Raw genomic sequence first — 15,279 nt, forward strand, 5'->3', positions numbered from 1 at the left:
AGAAGCGAGCATGCAAATAAATCGATGCGTAGCGCCCTCAATGGCTCCGCGCGTCCGTTGTGCGAATAGACTGAGTGCATTGCTTTTCTTTCCGTCCCGCCTCAGACCGGACCTGATCGACTTTGACAAGCTGAAGAAGTCCAACGCGCACTACAACCTGCAGAACGCCTTCAACCTGGCCGAGCAGCACCTGGGCCTCACCAAGCTGCTTGACCCTGAAGGTCAGCCGCGCCGCTAACGCTAACGCTGGCAATTTTCACCCTTTCACTCCTACTCACTTTGGGGTCTGGTCCTCTCGCGGGCAGACATCAGCGTGGACCACCCGGATGAGAAGTCCATTATCACCTACGTGGTCACTTACTACCACTACTTCTCCAAGATGAAGGCCCTCAAGGTGGAGGGCAAGCGCATCGGCAAGGTGAGCCAAGAGCACGCTCGCTAATGATGACTTGACTGCGGTGTCCCGATTTAAAAATGTAAAAATCATAATTAGCTGCGCGGGACTGTAAGGAGGTGCTTGGCGGGCTTATGCGTTTCAGGTTCTGGACAACGCCATCGAGACGGAGAAGATGGTGGACAAGTACGAGTGTTTGGCCTCGGAGCTCCTGGAGTGGATCGAGCAGACCATCATCATCCTCAACAACAGAAAGTTTGCCAACTCGCTGGTGGGCGTCCAGCAGCAGCTGCAGGCCTTCAACACCTACAGGACGGTGGAGAAGCCCCCAAAGTGCGTTGCGGTTGTTCTCGCCACTCTTTTGACCTTCAAAAAGTCTTCCTTTTTTGATCTTCGTGCGCTTCGATTTCTGGCCTGAAAAATAAATTGTGTTTGTGTGCGCAAAGGTTCACGGAGAAGGGCAACCTGGAGGTTCTGCTGTTCACCATCCAGAGCAAGATGAGGGCCAACAACCAGAAGGTGTACACACCTCGCGAGGGAAAACTCATCTCGGACATCAACAAGGTAGCCACGCCCACTCTGACGTCATCGCTCCCCCATTCAGTGACGGGCCACACATTTGGCACCTGGACCTCCGGTGGGGACTTTTGTCACGCCGTCAATGCTCGGCAGAGAGGCATTATGAAACGGGGCGGGGGGTGGGCGGAGCCAATGACTACAGTTGGGATGGACCGAAAAACAGCTTTCGGCGCTAAACTTGCGGATCGACGCACCAAACTCTGTAGCGAGTGACAGGCGTGTTTCTGGCAGGCGTGGGAGCGTCTGGAGAAGGCGGAGCACGAGCGCGAGTTGGCGCTGAGGACGGAGCTGATTCGCCAGGAGAAACTGGAGCAGCTGGCTCGCCGCTTCGACCGCAAGGCGGCCATGCGGGAGACCTGGCTGAGCGAAAACCAGCGGCTGGTCTCGCAGGTGACGGATGGCAACTCCGCGATGGTTGTGGGGGGGTGGGGGGAAGGCGGCGGGCCGTTTTCATCGTGCGCGTGCGTCGGCTCCCGCAGGACAACTTCGGCTTCGACCTCCAGGCAGTGGAGGCGGCCACCAAGAAGCACGAGGCCATCGAGACGGACATCGCCGCTTACGAGGAGCGCGTTCAGGTGCCTGCGCTACCTCTGAAAATTAATTTGAATAAAAATTGTTTTTTTTATATCAATAACTTGCCCAATTGAAACCACGGTCTTGGAAATTGGAAGACCAAGGTTTTAGTTTTTTGGGTGCTACTTGGTGTAAAAGGAGAAGCACTGTTGTCGGTCATCTCCCTGAAAAGTCCAAAGTCCAAGGCGTGGTTTTGCGCTCGTGGTGGTTTGCGCTGCAGGCGGTGGTGTCGGTGGCCAAGGAGCTGGAGGCGGAAAGCTACCACGACATCAAGCGAATCGCGGCCAGGAAGGACAACGTGATCCGCCTGTGGGAGTATCTGCTGGAACTCCTCAAGGCGCGCAGGCTGAGGCTGGAGCAAACGCTGGGCATGCAGAGGGTCTTCCAGGAGATGCTCTACATCATGGACTGGATGGACGAGATGAAGGTGCCTTGATGAATCATTTGACGAAAACCCAGCGAGCGCTCGCGTTGACGCTTTGGACGTTTGGGGGCACGGGGGGGGGCGCAGATGCTGCTGCTGTCCCAGGATTACGGCAAACACCTCCTGGGTGTGGAGGACCTGCTGCAGAAGCACGCCTTGGTGGAGGCGGACATCGCCGTCCAGGCCGACCGTGTCCGCAACGTCAACGCCAACGCGCAGAAGTTTGCCAACGACTCTGACGGTGAGACCGAACCTTTCCTCGGCGTTTTGCGGAAAGGTCAGAAGCTAACTTCTTCGTCCTCCTTGTCAGGGTACAAACCCTGCGACCCTCAGGTCATCAGGGAACGCGTGGCCCACATGGAATTCTGCTACCAGGAACTCAGCCAGCTGGCGGCTGAGCGGCGAGCACGCCTGGAAGAGTCGCGCCGCCTCTGGAAGTTCTTCTGGGAAATGGCCGAAGAGGTTGGTGTCCTTTTAGGCGAGCCGCCAACCGCCATTTTGCACGCGGCGTCTGGACTTCGGACATCGGTCGTCATGACCGGTTGCGACCACTTTTCATGAGTTTCTGAGGGGGCCGTAACTCGTTAGCATGAGTTGTCGACCTGGAAGTCATTTTCCTTAGTTGCTGAGCCCCCACACAAATTCTTGTTCTTGTTAGTTGCTGAGCCCCCACACAAATTCTTGTTCTTGTTAGTTGCGGGGCCTTTTTCATCTTTTTCATCATTTTTTAGTTGCCGCCCTCCAACATTAAGTTATTGAGTTGGTGCGGCTAGTTTTCATGAGTTTGCGGGCGCCTGCAACGACTGTGGTTTTCACGTCTGGCAGGAGGGCTGGATCCGCGAGAAGGAGCAGATCCTCTCCTCGGAGGATTGCGGCAAGGACCTGACGGGCGCCCTGCGGCTGCTGAGTCAGCACAAGGCCTTCGAGGACGAAATGAGCGGACGCGCCGCCCACCTGCAGCAGACCATCAAGCAGGGAGAGCGGCTGGTGGCCGACGAGCACTTTGGGGCCGACAAGATCCGCGAACGCATCGGGGACATCCAGGTGAAGAAACCAAAACGGGCTGACGAATGAAAAGAGATGCGGCGGATTGATTCTCAGACTTTTGGGTTTCGCACTTGGCAGGATCAGTGGGCGGCGTTGGAGCGACTCTCGGCTGTCCGTAAATCACGCCTGCAGGAGGCGTGCAACCGGCATCAGTTCCAAGTAAGAGGCCTTGAAGACAATAGGGAGAGGGGGGCGGGCGGGAAGTGGGGGGTGGGTACGCACCCGCGTGACTGTTCCGTCTCGTCGCAGGCGGACGCCGACGACATGGACACGTGGATGTTGGACGCCCTGCGCATCGTGTCCAGCGTGGACGTGGGCCACGACGAGTTCTCCACGCAGGCGCTGGTGAAGAAGCACAAGGACGTGGCCGAGGAGATCGCCAGCTACCGGCCCGTCATCGACGCCCTGCACGAGCAGTCGCGAACGCTGCCGCCCGAGAAGGCCGACTCCCAGGAGGTGAGTGACTTTTTGTTCTGCAGCCACATGTGACTTGAAGTGACTTGTGGTGAACTTGTGGTGAACTTTGGCTCTCGCGCCCCGCCGGCAGGTGCAGAGCCGTCTGGGGGGCATCGAGGAGCGCTACAAGGAGGTGGTGGAGCTGGCGCGCCTGCGCAAGCAGGCCCTGCAGGACGCGCTGGCCTTGTACAAGATGCTGAGCGAGGCCAACGCCTGCGAGCTGTGGATCGACGAGAAGGAGCAGTGGCTCAACAGCATGGACATCCCAGACAAGCTGGAGGACCTCGAGGTGGTCCAGCACCGGTGAGCCGCTTTAACGGCTTTGGATTGAGCTCAAAACTATTGACGATAAATACCGTAGGCCTTTTTTTCATTGCGACGGAACAAAAGTTATCGCTTTTTCCACGAGCACGCCGGCTGGTTTATTTGTGCAGCTTTGAGAGTTTGGAGCCCGAGATGAACAATCAGGCGTCGCGGGTGGCCGTCGTCAACCAGGTCGCCAGGCAACTCATCCACAGCGGCCATCCCGGCGAAAAGGAAATCAAGTCCCAGCAGGACAAACTCAACACCAGGTAACGCGGCTGCCGAGCACCGCGCCGGAGTTTCAAGTGGCTCGAGATCCAAGAGCCGGAGGATTGATTGATTGATTTTTTTTTTTTGTCAGGTGGAGTCAGTTCCGCGACTTGGTGGATCAGAAGAAGGAAAGTCTGAACTCCGCCTTGGGAGTGCAGAACTACCATCTGGAGTGTAACGAGACCAAGTCCTGGATCAGGGAGAAGACCAAGGTACATCAAACGCCATCAACGTTTCATATCTCCCCCAAGATGATTTGCCAGTCAAAAAAGCTGGAGAAAGCCTAGAAACCAAACCTTGGCACCCCTCCCCCCCCAAGGTGATCGAGTCCACCCAGGAGCTGGGCAACGACCTGGCCGGCGTCATGGCGCTGCAGAGGAAGCTGACGGGCATGGAGCGAGACCTGGCCGCCATCGAGGACAAGCTCGGCGACTTGGCCAAGGAGGCCGAGCGCTTGTCCTCGGAACACCCGGAACAATCCGAGGCCATCAAAGGACGCCTGGACGAGATCACCGGCGTGTGGGAGGAGATGAAGGTGCGTCCTTCGCTTCACCATGACCTCCACATTTCTCTCACCGGTGGGGACGGTGGACGAAATCAATTGGAAAGAGTGTGTGATGTGACGCGGGCGGGCGCGTGGTTTCAGGGCACCATGAAGAACCGCGAGGAGTCGCTGGGCGAGGCCAGCAAGCTGCAGCAGTTCCTGCGCGAGCTGGACGACTTCCAGTCGTGGCTGTCGCGCACGCAGACGGCCATCGCGTCCGAGGACATGCCCAACACGCTGGCCGAGGCCGAGAAGCTGCTGGGCCAGCACGAGGCCATCAAGAACGAGATCCGCAACTACGAGGAGGACTACCAGAAGATGCGCGACATGGGCGAGATGGTGACGCGCGGCCAGACGGACGCGCAGTACATGTTCCTGCGCCAGCGGCTGCAGGCGCTCGACACGGGCTGGAACGAGCTGCACAAGATGTGGGAGAACAGGCGCAACCTCCTGTCGCAGTCGCACTCCTACCAGCTCTTCCTCAGAGACACCAAGCAGGCCGAGGCCTTCCTCAACAACCAGGTAATGCCCCGCCCACCCGCCCGCCGTTCCGCCCACTGAAGCTGCTTCCTATCATGCCGCCGGTGCGTGTTGCAGGAGTACGTGCTGGCCCACACGGAGATGCCGACCACGCTGGAGGGCGCCGAGGCGGCCATCAAGAAGCAGGAGGACTTCATGACCACCATGGACGCCAACGAGGAGAAGATCAGCGGCGTGGTGGACACGGGACGGCGGCTGGTCGCCGACGGCAACATCAACACCGAGCGCATCCAGGACAAGGTGGACTCCATACACCAAAGGTCCGCCACCCGTTCTTGTTACTCAACGTTTTGTTGGTTTCGGCGTGTCCCCATCACGCTTTCTTTGGTATCAAGTGTGTGCTGATACGGAGTCCCGATCTGATGGAATTGACGAATATTACTTTGGAATCAATTCCAAAGTGCGCGACGCTTGCTGAAAATGTTTCCCCGTCAGGCACAAGAAGAACCGAGCGGCAGCCAGCGAACTCCTCATGAGACTGAAGGACAACCGAGACCTGCAGAAGTTCCTACAGGACTGCCAGGAGGTGAGCGTGCGGACCTTCTCGCTTTGTTTTTTTAATGTTTAGTTTTGTTTTGGGGGGGGGGGTTGCCGTTTGTTGTCTAATGCTGATGCGTTGCGCTCAGCTGAGCTTGTGGATCAACGAGAAGATGCTGACGGCTCAGGACATGACGTACGACGAGGCGCGCAACCTGCACAGCAAGTGGCTCAAGCACCAGGCCTTCATGGCCGAGCTGCAGTCCAACAAGGAGTGGCTGGAGAAGATCCAGAAGGTCAGTCCAAAGAAAACCGACGCGGAACGTTGCGTGACGCTTGTGTGGCGTTGTGCCGCGGCAGGACGGCGAGGCGCTGATGGCGGAGAAGCCCGAGACGGAGGCCATGGTGCGGGAGAAGCTGGCGGCGCTGAAGAAGATGTGGGAGGAGCTGGAGTCCAGCACGCAGACCAAAGCCAAGTGTCTGTTTGACGCCAACAAGGCGGAGCTCTTTACGCAGAGCTGCGCCGACCTGGACAAGTGGCTGGCCGGCCTGGACGCGCAGCTGCAGTCGGACGACTACGGCAAAGATCTCACCTCCGTCAACATCATGCTCAAGAAGCAACAGGTGGCGCCCCGACGTCTGGCAAACATTTTCCGCCGCTCCCGTTCAGGCCGAGATGCGATTTCTGTGCCGAGGATAGCGCCGATTACAACGTGTCGGCCATTTTGGAGCTAACGGACCTTCCTTGTGGTGCCGGCAGATGCTGGAGAGCCAAGTGGAGGTGAGGCAGAAGGAGGTGGACGAGCTGCAGAGTCAGTCGCAGGCGCTGAGTCGGGAGGGCAAAGGCTCGGACGAGGTGGACGGCCAGCGCAGGAGCGTGGAGAGCAAGTTTGGCGCTCTGCGGGCGCCGCTCCAAAGTCGCCGCGACAACCTGATGGCGTCCCGCGAGATCCACCAGTTCAACCGCGACGTCGAGGACGAGATCGTACGCCCGCCCGCCCCGCCCGCAACTTTTGTTTCTTCCTCCTTTCCTCGCCCCCACCTTGACCTTCTCGTTGCGCTCGGCGTCTTTTGCAGCTGTGGGTGGAGGAGAGGATGCCTGTGGCCACGTCCACCGACCACGGCCACAACCTCCAAACGGTGCAGCTCCTCATCAAGAAGAACCAGGTAGGAATCTCATCTCATGGTCTTCCCCTCGAGCGAAACCCAAACGAGAGCGCCCGCCTGCCCGTCCCCCCCACCCCTCCAGACGCTCCAGAAGGAGATCCGGGGCCACCAGCCCCGCTACGACGACATCTTTGAACGGAGCCAGCACATCCTGCGGCAGGAGCGTCCCACGGGCGAGCTGATCCGCCGGCGTCTGGCGCAGCTGCGCTCGCTGTGGGAGCAGATCCGCCAGGAGACGGAGAAGCGCCACGCCCGCCTGAGCGAGGCGCACCAGGCGCAGCAGTACTACTTTGACGCCGCCGAGGCCGAAGCCTGGATGAGCGAGCAGGAACTCTACATGATGTCCGAGGAAAAGGCCAAGGTGGGCTCCCGACGCCTCTCGCTAATGTTAGCGTGCCGGTTCGTAGCGTCAAAAACGGATATCGAGCGGAGCGGCGTCGTTTGGAACAAAAATCCGCATAATAGTCCAGATAAGTGAACGTGAGCGAACCCAAAAACGTGTTCTCGACTCATTTTGTCGACAAGAACCGTCGACGTTAGCGGCCCGGCGAGTTTTTTATTTTTAGCCATTCAAGATGTTGATGACAAAGCCGCAATGAGTTTGGCGGCGGCGTGCTTTCAGGACGAGCAGAGTTCGGTGGCCATGTTGAAGAAGCATCAGATCCTGGAGCAGGCGGTGGAGGATTACGCCGACGCCGTCCACCAGCTGTCCGCCACCAGCCGAGGCCTGGTGGCCGCCGAACACCCCGACAGGTAGGCCGGCCGGCGGAGACCGAGCGACCGGCGCGGCCATCGGGGTGAGCTGACGGGTGCGCTGGCTCCGCTCCCGCAGCGAGCGCATCGGCATGCGTCAGTCGCAGGTGGACAAGCTGTACGCCGGACTGAAGGATCTGTCGGAGGAACGGCGGGGCAAGCTGGACGAGCGCTTCCGCCTCTTCCAGCTCAACCGGGAAGTGGACGACTTGGAGCAGTGGATCGCCGAGAGGGAGGTGGTAGCCGGCTCCCACGAGCTCGGGCAGGACTACGAGCATGTCACTGTGAGTCACGGGGGGAATTTTTTTTGTGGGGGCGGGCACTCGCAAGCGCACTCACTGTGAGCGCTCTCGCGGCCGTGTGTGTGTGTGTGTGTGTGTGTCCCCCCCCCCCCCCCCCCAGATGCTGCAGGAGCGCTTCCGAGAGTTCGCCCGCGACACGGGCAACATCGGGCAGGAGCGCGTGGACGGCGTCAACCGCCTGGCGGACGAGCTGATCAACGCGGGCCACGGCGACGCCGCCACGGTGGCCGAGTGGAAGGACGGCCTGAACGAGGCCTGGGCCGACCTGCTGGAGCTGATCGACACGCGCACGCAGATCCTGGCCGCCTCCTTCGAGCTGCACAAGTTCTACCACGACGCCAAGGAGATCCTGGCGCGAGTGCTGGACAAACACAAGAAGCTGCCCGAGGAGCTGGGCCGGGACCAGAACACGGTGGAGACGCTGCAGAGGATGCACACCGCCTTCGAGCACGACATCCAAGCGCTCGGCACGCAGGTGGCGCCATCGAATCCTGCTTCTTCGGCCAGAAATTAATATTTGTGGCCGAAGAAGTATCTTCTTATATATAAAAATAGATATTTTTATTATTTATAAAATATTTATGTTTATAAAAATATCTGAAAACTATGACGCAGAAAGATTTTTTTTTTTAACCAAAAAATCTGAATTCCTTTTTTTTTTTTTTTTTTTTTTTTTTTTTGTTGCCAGGTGCGTCAGCTTCAAGAGGACGCCGTCCGTCTGCAGTCGGCGTACGCGGGTGACAAAGCGGACGACATCCAAAAGCGGGAAGGAGAGGTGAGCCGAAACAAACGCCCGCACTCACTCGCTCGATTAGAAGCTGGAGAAAACGTCACTCGCTCGACGCGCTCAGATTCGCTGATCGTTCGAGACGGGCTCCCCCGAAAAGGTGACGTCATCATAGGAAAGGATGAGGATGATGATGATGATGAAGAAGGTGTGTTGCGACCACTGCCGGCCATATTCAGTTTGTTTTCTCCGCCCTTCCTTTCCGTCCTGTCCCCCCGCAGAAGCGAAAGGGAGAGGTGAGACTTGAGCGGCTTCTTTGGCTTTTTTGCATCGGTGTGGCTGCGCCCGCCTCGTCTTCCGCATCAAATAGAAAACGCTTTCTCTTTGTACTTGGACTAAAATGATGCATTTTAGTCGCGGTTGCGCTTCCGCTTGGTCGTGCTGGTCTGTTTAAAAAAAAAAAAAAAAAAAAACACTTTGACAGCAGTGTACTGGATTTACTTTTTTTTTTTTTTAATAGGAGAGAGTTCCCCTTTGGCGCCACCTGCTGGTAGAAGCGAACCCTTGCAAATGGGCCAATGGATTTGCGACCTTAAATGCTTTCTTGCTCCACGCACACATTTATCAGCACTCGAGTGAGCATCTATAAAAGCGAAATGCTGCCACGGCCCCCCCCAAGCGCTAACCACCGAATGGGGGGAGGGGGGGGCATCCTCTGGGCAAAGTGCATTTCATTTGTTCACCGCTCAACAATCCCCATTTTCATGGTCAGTTGTCATACTCGCTAAAAGCGTAGCGCGGCGAAATCCGAAACCGAGCTACGCCTGTTCCACTTAGCAAAACATTTGCACATTGGGATTATTTTGTAGCCTTGCGACCTTGAAACGTCTTGAAAATAATTGCTGCCATCTGCTGGAAGGCGTTTTCCTTTGAACAACTCGTTCCATTCACATTACAACTTGCATTTGTTTTTGTAATGTGAACAGCCCCCCCCCCCCTTTAAAAAAAAAAAACAATGCAATTTTCCCAAAAGGTGGGCATCCTATCCTGCAGTGTGACTGGAGCCTCCATGTCAGAAAACGTGGGCATCATCATCATATTCCAAACGTTAAACGGCAACATGGCGACGTGGACCTGATTCGGTTTCACGTTGACTAGAAACAAAACAAAAGAAATCAATCCGTCAATTGGGATCATCATCATTCTCCATCAGACTTCCTTTTATGGTCGTAGCCGACATGATGATGTACACTTCTGTGACTTTGACCGACAGCGGTCGACCGGATGCGAAGCCGCCAAGCCGTTGAGCTAGCTTAGCCGTTGCCGCTTCTCAACATAGCCGTTGCGTCGTGTGTGTGTGTGTGTGTGTGTGTGTGTGTTCGCTCTTCAGGTTCTGGAGGCGTGGAAGAACCTTCTGGAGGCGGCCGAATGCCGACGAGGGAAGCTGGCCGACACGGGAGACAAGTTCCGCTTCTTCAGTCTGGTGCGAGACCTCATGCTGTGGATGGACGACGTCATCCGACTCATCGACGCGCAGGAGAATCCCCGGTACACCCGCAACACACCCGCTCAAATTCTCTGACGTCAAAAAAAATGTTCTCGTGAAACGAGAAGGGCTCATCTATGCTCACGTTTGCCGGCACCCACGTCACTCACCGACTGTGGCTCTGCCTTTTAAAGCTGCGCACAGTCAAAGTCACGGGTAACATGATATGTGGAACAATCTGACCTCTAGTGGACAAAAATCGTACCTGCAGTCACATTTTATGGTGAATATTTATCCGATTCCTTGCCGGAATTATCGGATCGAAAAATATCGGAGAGTTTACGGCTAGCTTAAAGCGTAACGGACGCGTTTACAGTAGGTGAGAGAGTATTTGAGGTCTCGGGTGACATCCCAGCACGAGTGGTTGGCGTTGCCGTAGTAACGCCTGCGTTGGCGTGTCGTCGTGTAGCGACGTGTCGTCAGTGGAGCTGCTGATGAACAACCACCAGGGCATCAAGGCCGAGATCGACGCGCGCAACGACAGCTTCACCGCCTGCATCGAGCTGGGAAAGTCTCTCCTGGCCAGGAAGCACTACGCCTCCGACGAGGTGCGTCCGCCGCCGCCGCCGCCGCATTCCGCTCGTAAAAAACTGCCGGTCCGGTTTGGCGTGATCACTCTCCAAAATGCTGAATTTGCGCTCGGAAGTTTAGGCAGCAAATGTAGCCGGGAACCAACTTGTGCCTTCCTCAGATCAAAGAAAAGTTGCTGCAGTTGACGGACAAGCGGAAAGAGATGATTGACAAGTGGGAGGACCGGTGGGAGTGGCTCCGACTGGGTGAGTGAGGCCCCCGGCGCCCAATCGCGGCGAGGCCAAAGCTGTCGCTGACGCCCGCTTGGTTGCAGTGCTGGAGGTGCACCAGTTCTCAAGGGACGCGGGCGTGGCCGAGGCCTGGCTCCTGGGCCAGGAGTCGTACTTGTCCAGCCGCGAAATGGGACAAAGCGTGGACGACGTGGAGAAACTCATCAAGAGGCACGAGGCCTTCGAAAAGTCGGCCGCCACCTGGGAGGAGCGCTTCGCCGCCCTGGAAAGGTTGACCACGGTGAGACGCGGCCATTTATTTCCACCATGTTGATTCCAAGATGGCGGCCCGGTAGTCCAGTGGTTAGCACGTCGACTTCACAGTGCAGAGGTACCGGGTTCGATTCCAGCTCCGGCCTCCCTGTGTGGAGTTTGCATGTTCTCCCCGGGCCTGCGTGGGTTTTCTCCGGGTGCTCCGGTTTCCTCCCACATTCCAAAAACATGCATGGCAGGCTGATTGAACACTCTAAATTGTCCCGAGGTGTGAGTGTGAGTGCGGATGGTTGTTCGTTTCTGTGTGCCCTGCGATTGGCTGGCAACCGATTCAGGGTGTCCCCCGCCTACTGCCCGAAGACAGCTGGGATAGGCTCCAGCACCCCCCGCGACCCTAGTGAGGATCAAGCGGTACGGAAGATGAATGAATGAATGAATGAATGATTCCAAGATGGGTTTGAAAGCGACGGAAAGTGGGCGTGGCCTCACGTGTGTGCCCCCTCGTGCTCTCAGATGGAGTTGCTGGAAGTGAGAAGAAGGCAAGAGGAGGAAGAGAGGAAGAATCAGCCGGCGGCCGCGCAAGAGAGGTGAGCGAACCGAAAGCGGCGAGATGTTCCTCGGGTCAACGTCATGTTGTTGACGCGTACGCGGGTGTTGTTTGTTTTTTTTTTTTGTGCCTTCAGGGAAGGCGAGGCGGCGAGTCAGAACGGGCCGAGCAGCGAGCCGGACTCCGCCAGGGTTAGTTACCGCTCGCCCGCTTACCAGCAATACGCCAACACTCGCAACCTGCACACTCGCAGACACGCACCCCGCCAATAGACAGACGGGTGGGCGGAGAAACGCATTACGCCGGGAAATCCTCATTTAACCCGTTTTTCTCATTATTTTCTTTGAGGTGGGGGGTGCAGGGGGGTCACTCGTGTATGCGCATACACACAACACACCGATTGGCATCCATTCCACTCCTTCATTTGTTTTTCTTTTTCTTCTTCTTTGCTTCCCCCCCCACCCCCCCCCCCCCACCCGACACCTCAGACCGACCCCCCCGACCCCCTGTCCACTCAACTCTTAATGTCCTTTCTTCTTCTCTACATTCTCCTGTACAAACTCGTCACCACGTGACCCCAGCAGACATTTTAAAGGGCACCCCCCCCCCCGCCGCGGCCGCAAATAAAAACCCAAAACCACTTTGAAGCGTCAATAAAAGTCCCAATGAACCATATGCATCGGCGCTATTTTACACGTCGTCTTCCTCACCGTAATCTTGCGCGTGTGTTTGTTTTTGTTTCTTTTTTATGACATTCCGGCTAATCCCCCACCCCCCCCCCACCCCTTGCTGGTCATTGTTGTTGTCGTATCATCCACATCATCATCATCATTTGAAAAAGGTTTCATTGTGTCATTGTCTTTCTTTTTCTTTTCCTGTTGCATGTGGACACGTCACCTCCACTAACCAACACAATAAAACGTGTCAAGTGTCACGATCCAAACGCCACCCCCCCCCCGCACTTGATGTTGCTTTCTGTGTCACTTGTGTGTGTGTGTGTGTGTGTGTGTGTGTGCGCCAGTCATTAGCATTTAGCTTAGCACTCTGGAGAAAGAAAAAAACCATTTGAATCTTGCTAATGTGTGTTTGTGTGTGTGTGCGTATGTCGTTAGCATTTAGCTTAGCACTCTGAAAACCATTTGAATCTTGCTAATGTGTGTTTGTGTGTGTGTGCGTATGTCGTCAAGTGTTTTTTTTTTAATTCTGTTGCGCTTTGAAATTTGCAGGAGCAAAAAAAAAAAAAACGCCCGCGTGTTTTTCATATTTTGAAGCAGACGTATAGCTGATCATTTTGATGCCTCGCCATAAGTAAGAACAGACAAATGGATCCGTTTGTCAAACGTTAACGAGATGTGTAAAAAGCAACTTTCATGTAGATTCATTTTTCCTCGCCACATTTGAAAACGGTTCTTGTGTGTCTTGTTTGCAGGTGTTGTGCATATTGAACGTAAACTTTTATTTGTAAAATGGAGTCCCATGAAAGGAAGGAAGGTTGACAAATACATTTCGACAGAGCCCCGGACAAAAAAACTTTTTTGTGTGCACGAATTCTTCATGCACATAAAACGATTGGACAAGAGGGTCAACAAATTGAGCGCACCTTCACCGACTCGCTTCTCGCTGACCTAATCGGTGCCTTCAAATACCCGCAAATTCGTACATCTGACGTTTTAAATCTTATATTACCATGATGTAGCGAGATTCTGAGACACCAAAAAAAAGTTTCATTGGACAACTGTCAAGGAGAGTGACGGGAAAGGTCGTTTGTCGCTTGTCTCGTCAACATCTCATTTTGCTCAGTCTCGTGTGAACGCCTTTTGCTTTTTTTTTTTTGTTTCCATTTCATCCCCCGTCATCACCATGACTTCTTCTCAGCTCAACTGAACTCGAGAGTATTTTAAAACAGCCACCGCAGTTTACCAAGTGCTGCACGTGGAGCAAAAAATGAAATCGTACAACTTAAAAGAGGATGGAAAGACTAAAAATCGAGTTTTATGCTGAGTTCAAAGCCAAAGGGGAAAAAAAAATGTTTAAAGATGGGCAGCGAGGGGACTTTCCTTCTTGGCTCACTGGGGGGGTGAAGAAAAGCCTCAACTCCTGGAGTTCTTAATTGTTGTTTTCTCCCCGTCGTACAAGTTGGGCGACGCCCGTGCCAACCCGCACTCGCTCACGACAACATTCACGACTTGCGATCGCCATGGTCCTAGCAGAGAACCCTCAGAAAACTCGATTTAGCCCTGGAGAAACGCCAGCCCGAGGTGGTGATCAAGATCTTAGTCATCCAAGATCCAAGTCACGAAGCCTTCCTTTTCTCCTGGGAACGGTCGCGGGTAAGATGGGCCGGATTGGTCGGCAGTCAGTCCCGGGCGAGCGGGAAGTCGAGCCGCGCGGCGCCGTCAGCGACTTGACTAGTTTGCTAGCAAGTCGCCCGCAGCTCGCCCCAAGTTCGGGAAACTTTTGGGCCGAGGTCCCGCTCCCGCTCCAGCAGGAAGCAGGATTGGTCTCCCCCCTCCTCTCACCCGGTCCGGGCCGAGCCAGCGACAACCCGAAGCGCTTAGCGTGGTAACCGAGCGACCGACGAGTGGATTGGCACCGGCTTGTCGTGGGCGTGGCCGTGGTGTGCTGCGGTTGCAAGCGATTGCGCTTGACTGGGATTTGATTGTTTTGCCGCCTTGCATGACCTCACTGCATGAGCTACTCACCTACTCACTCTCCTCCTTTCACGTCTTCAACCAGGGAAAACTTACTCGGCTGCCAGTGGGGGGGTGTCACCCCCACCCCAATGTGGCTAAACCTAGACCGAGACAAAAGTAGGACTGAATTGAGCTAAATCCGGATTCGGTTTGTTCTGTGCCAGGACGAACGCTAGGACTCGAGCGGGATGACGCTGGCGCCTTGAATCGAGCAGGACTCGACTCAACCTGGAATTGAAACGGGATCGACTCGGGTCTCAACTCGGATTAAATTTGAACTGACATATGTGAATTCAGGATTGAACTAGAATTACGATAAAAGTGGATCAAATATTCAATCGAGTGCTTAGTCCAGCCATTAGCCATCAAAGGATCCGATTTAAACAGTAACTACAACTGGAGTGGCGGCCCGGTAGTCCAGTGGTTAGCACGTTGGTTTCACAGTGCGGAGGTACCGGGTTCGATTCCAGCTCCGGCCTCCCTGTGTGGAGTTTGCATGTTCTCCCCGGGCCTGCGTGGGTTTTCTCCGGGTGCTCCGGAGTTCGTCTATGTGTGCCCTGCGATTGGCTGGCAACCGATTCAGGGTGTCCCCCGCCTACTGCCCGAAGACAGCTGGGATAGGCTCCAGCACCCCCCGCGACCCTAGTGAGGATCAAGCGGCTCGGAAGATGAGTGAATGAATGTAGCTGGACCAAACTGGGACTGGACTAAAAATTGGTTGAACCAGTCGATAAAAAAGAAAATCGGTCCTGAACGATAATAAACGAAACGTGAACTGTGGCTGAACTCAACAGGGACTGCACTAATCCTTGGTTAAACCAGTCTTGAACCAGAACTGCCCCAAAAAAAGGAAAAACATTTAAAAATCAGTCCTGGACCTTAATGAAAGCTGAAAGCCGATTGAAGAACTGCTAATTGCAAATG

General features: G+C 55.3%; 1 protein-coding gene across 4 annotated transcripts in view; it reads left to right on the forward strand.

Moving 5' to 3' along the window:
* Window positions 1-15,279, forward strand: part of sptbn1 (spectrin, beta, non-erythrocytic 1) — a 46,529-nt gene that overhangs the window by 27,500 nt on the left and 3,750 nt on the right. For 2 of the 4 annotated variants that reach the window (XM_052080687.1, XM_052080689.1), the window contains 35 exons: window positions 106-221; window positions 306-418; window positions 540-727; window positions 841-958; window positions 1,205-1,363; window positions 1,453-1,548; window positions 1,767-1,973; window positions 2,058-2,211; window positions 2,281-2,432; window positions 2,796-3,014; window positions 3,096-3,176; window positions 3,267-3,473; window positions 3,565-3,776; window positions 3,908-4,045; window positions 4,138-4,258; window positions 4,366-4,581; window positions 4,693-5,112; window positions 5,188-5,390; window positions 5,566-5,656; window positions 5,757-5,903; window positions 5,968-6,231; window positions 6,368-6,592; window positions 6,685-6,774; window positions 6,857-7,135; window positions 7,397-7,527; window positions 7,607-7,811; window positions 7,930-8,304; window positions 8,518-8,604; window positions 8,838-8,852; window positions 9,947-10,104; window positions 10,512-10,650; window positions 10,794-10,878; window positions 10,947-11,143; window positions 11,629-11,702; window positions 11,799-11,853. In XM_052080687.1, the coding sequence (XP_051936647.1) occupies window positions 106-221; window positions 306-418; window positions 540-727; window positions 841-958; window positions 1,205-1,363; window positions 1,453-1,548; window positions 1,767-1,973; window positions 2,058-2,211; window positions 2,281-2,432; window positions 2,796-3,014; window positions 3,096-3,176; window positions 3,267-3,473; window positions 3,565-3,776; window positions 3,908-4,045; window positions 4,138-4,258; window positions 4,366-4,581; window positions 4,693-5,112; window positions 5,188-5,390; window positions 5,566-5,656; window positions 5,757-5,903; window positions 5,968-6,231; window positions 6,368-6,592; window positions 6,685-6,774; window positions 6,857-7,135; window positions 7,397-7,527; window positions 7,607-7,811; window positions 7,930-8,304; window positions 8,518-8,604; window positions 8,838-8,852; window positions 9,947-10,104; window positions 10,512-10,650; window positions 10,794-10,878; window positions 10,947-11,143; window positions 11,629-11,702; window positions 11,799-11,853 (5,737 nt within the window). The remainder of the gene's footprint in view (window positions 1-105; window positions 222-305; window positions 419-539; window positions 728-840; window positions 959-1,204; window positions 1,364-1,452; window positions 1,549-1,766; window positions 1,974-2,057; window positions 2,212-2,280; window positions 2,433-2,795; window positions 3,015-3,095; window positions 3,177-3,266; window positions 3,474-3,564; window positions 3,777-3,907; window positions 4,046-4,137; window positions 4,259-4,365; window positions 4,582-4,692; window positions 5,113-5,187; window positions 5,391-5,565; window positions 5,657-5,756; window positions 5,904-5,967; window positions 6,232-6,367; window positions 6,593-6,684; window positions 6,775-6,856; window positions 7,136-7,396; window positions 7,528-7,606; window positions 7,812-7,929; window positions 8,305-8,517; window positions 8,605-8,837; window positions 8,853-9,946; window positions 10,105-10,511; window positions 10,651-10,793; window positions 10,879-10,946; window positions 11,144-11,628; window positions 11,703-11,798; window positions 11,854-15,279) is intronic. The other 2 variants (XM_052080688.1, XM_052080690.1) reach the window with 1 other exon arrangement.

The sequence above is a fragment of the Hippocampus zosterae genome, chromosome 11 (assembly GCF_025434085.1).
Source record: "Hippocampus zosterae strain Florida chromosome 11, ASM2543408v3, whole genome shotgun sequence".
Classification (NCBI taxonomy): domain Eukaryota; kingdom Metazoa; phylum Chordata; class Actinopteri; order Syngnathiformes; family Syngnathidae; genus Hippocampus; species Hippocampus zosterae.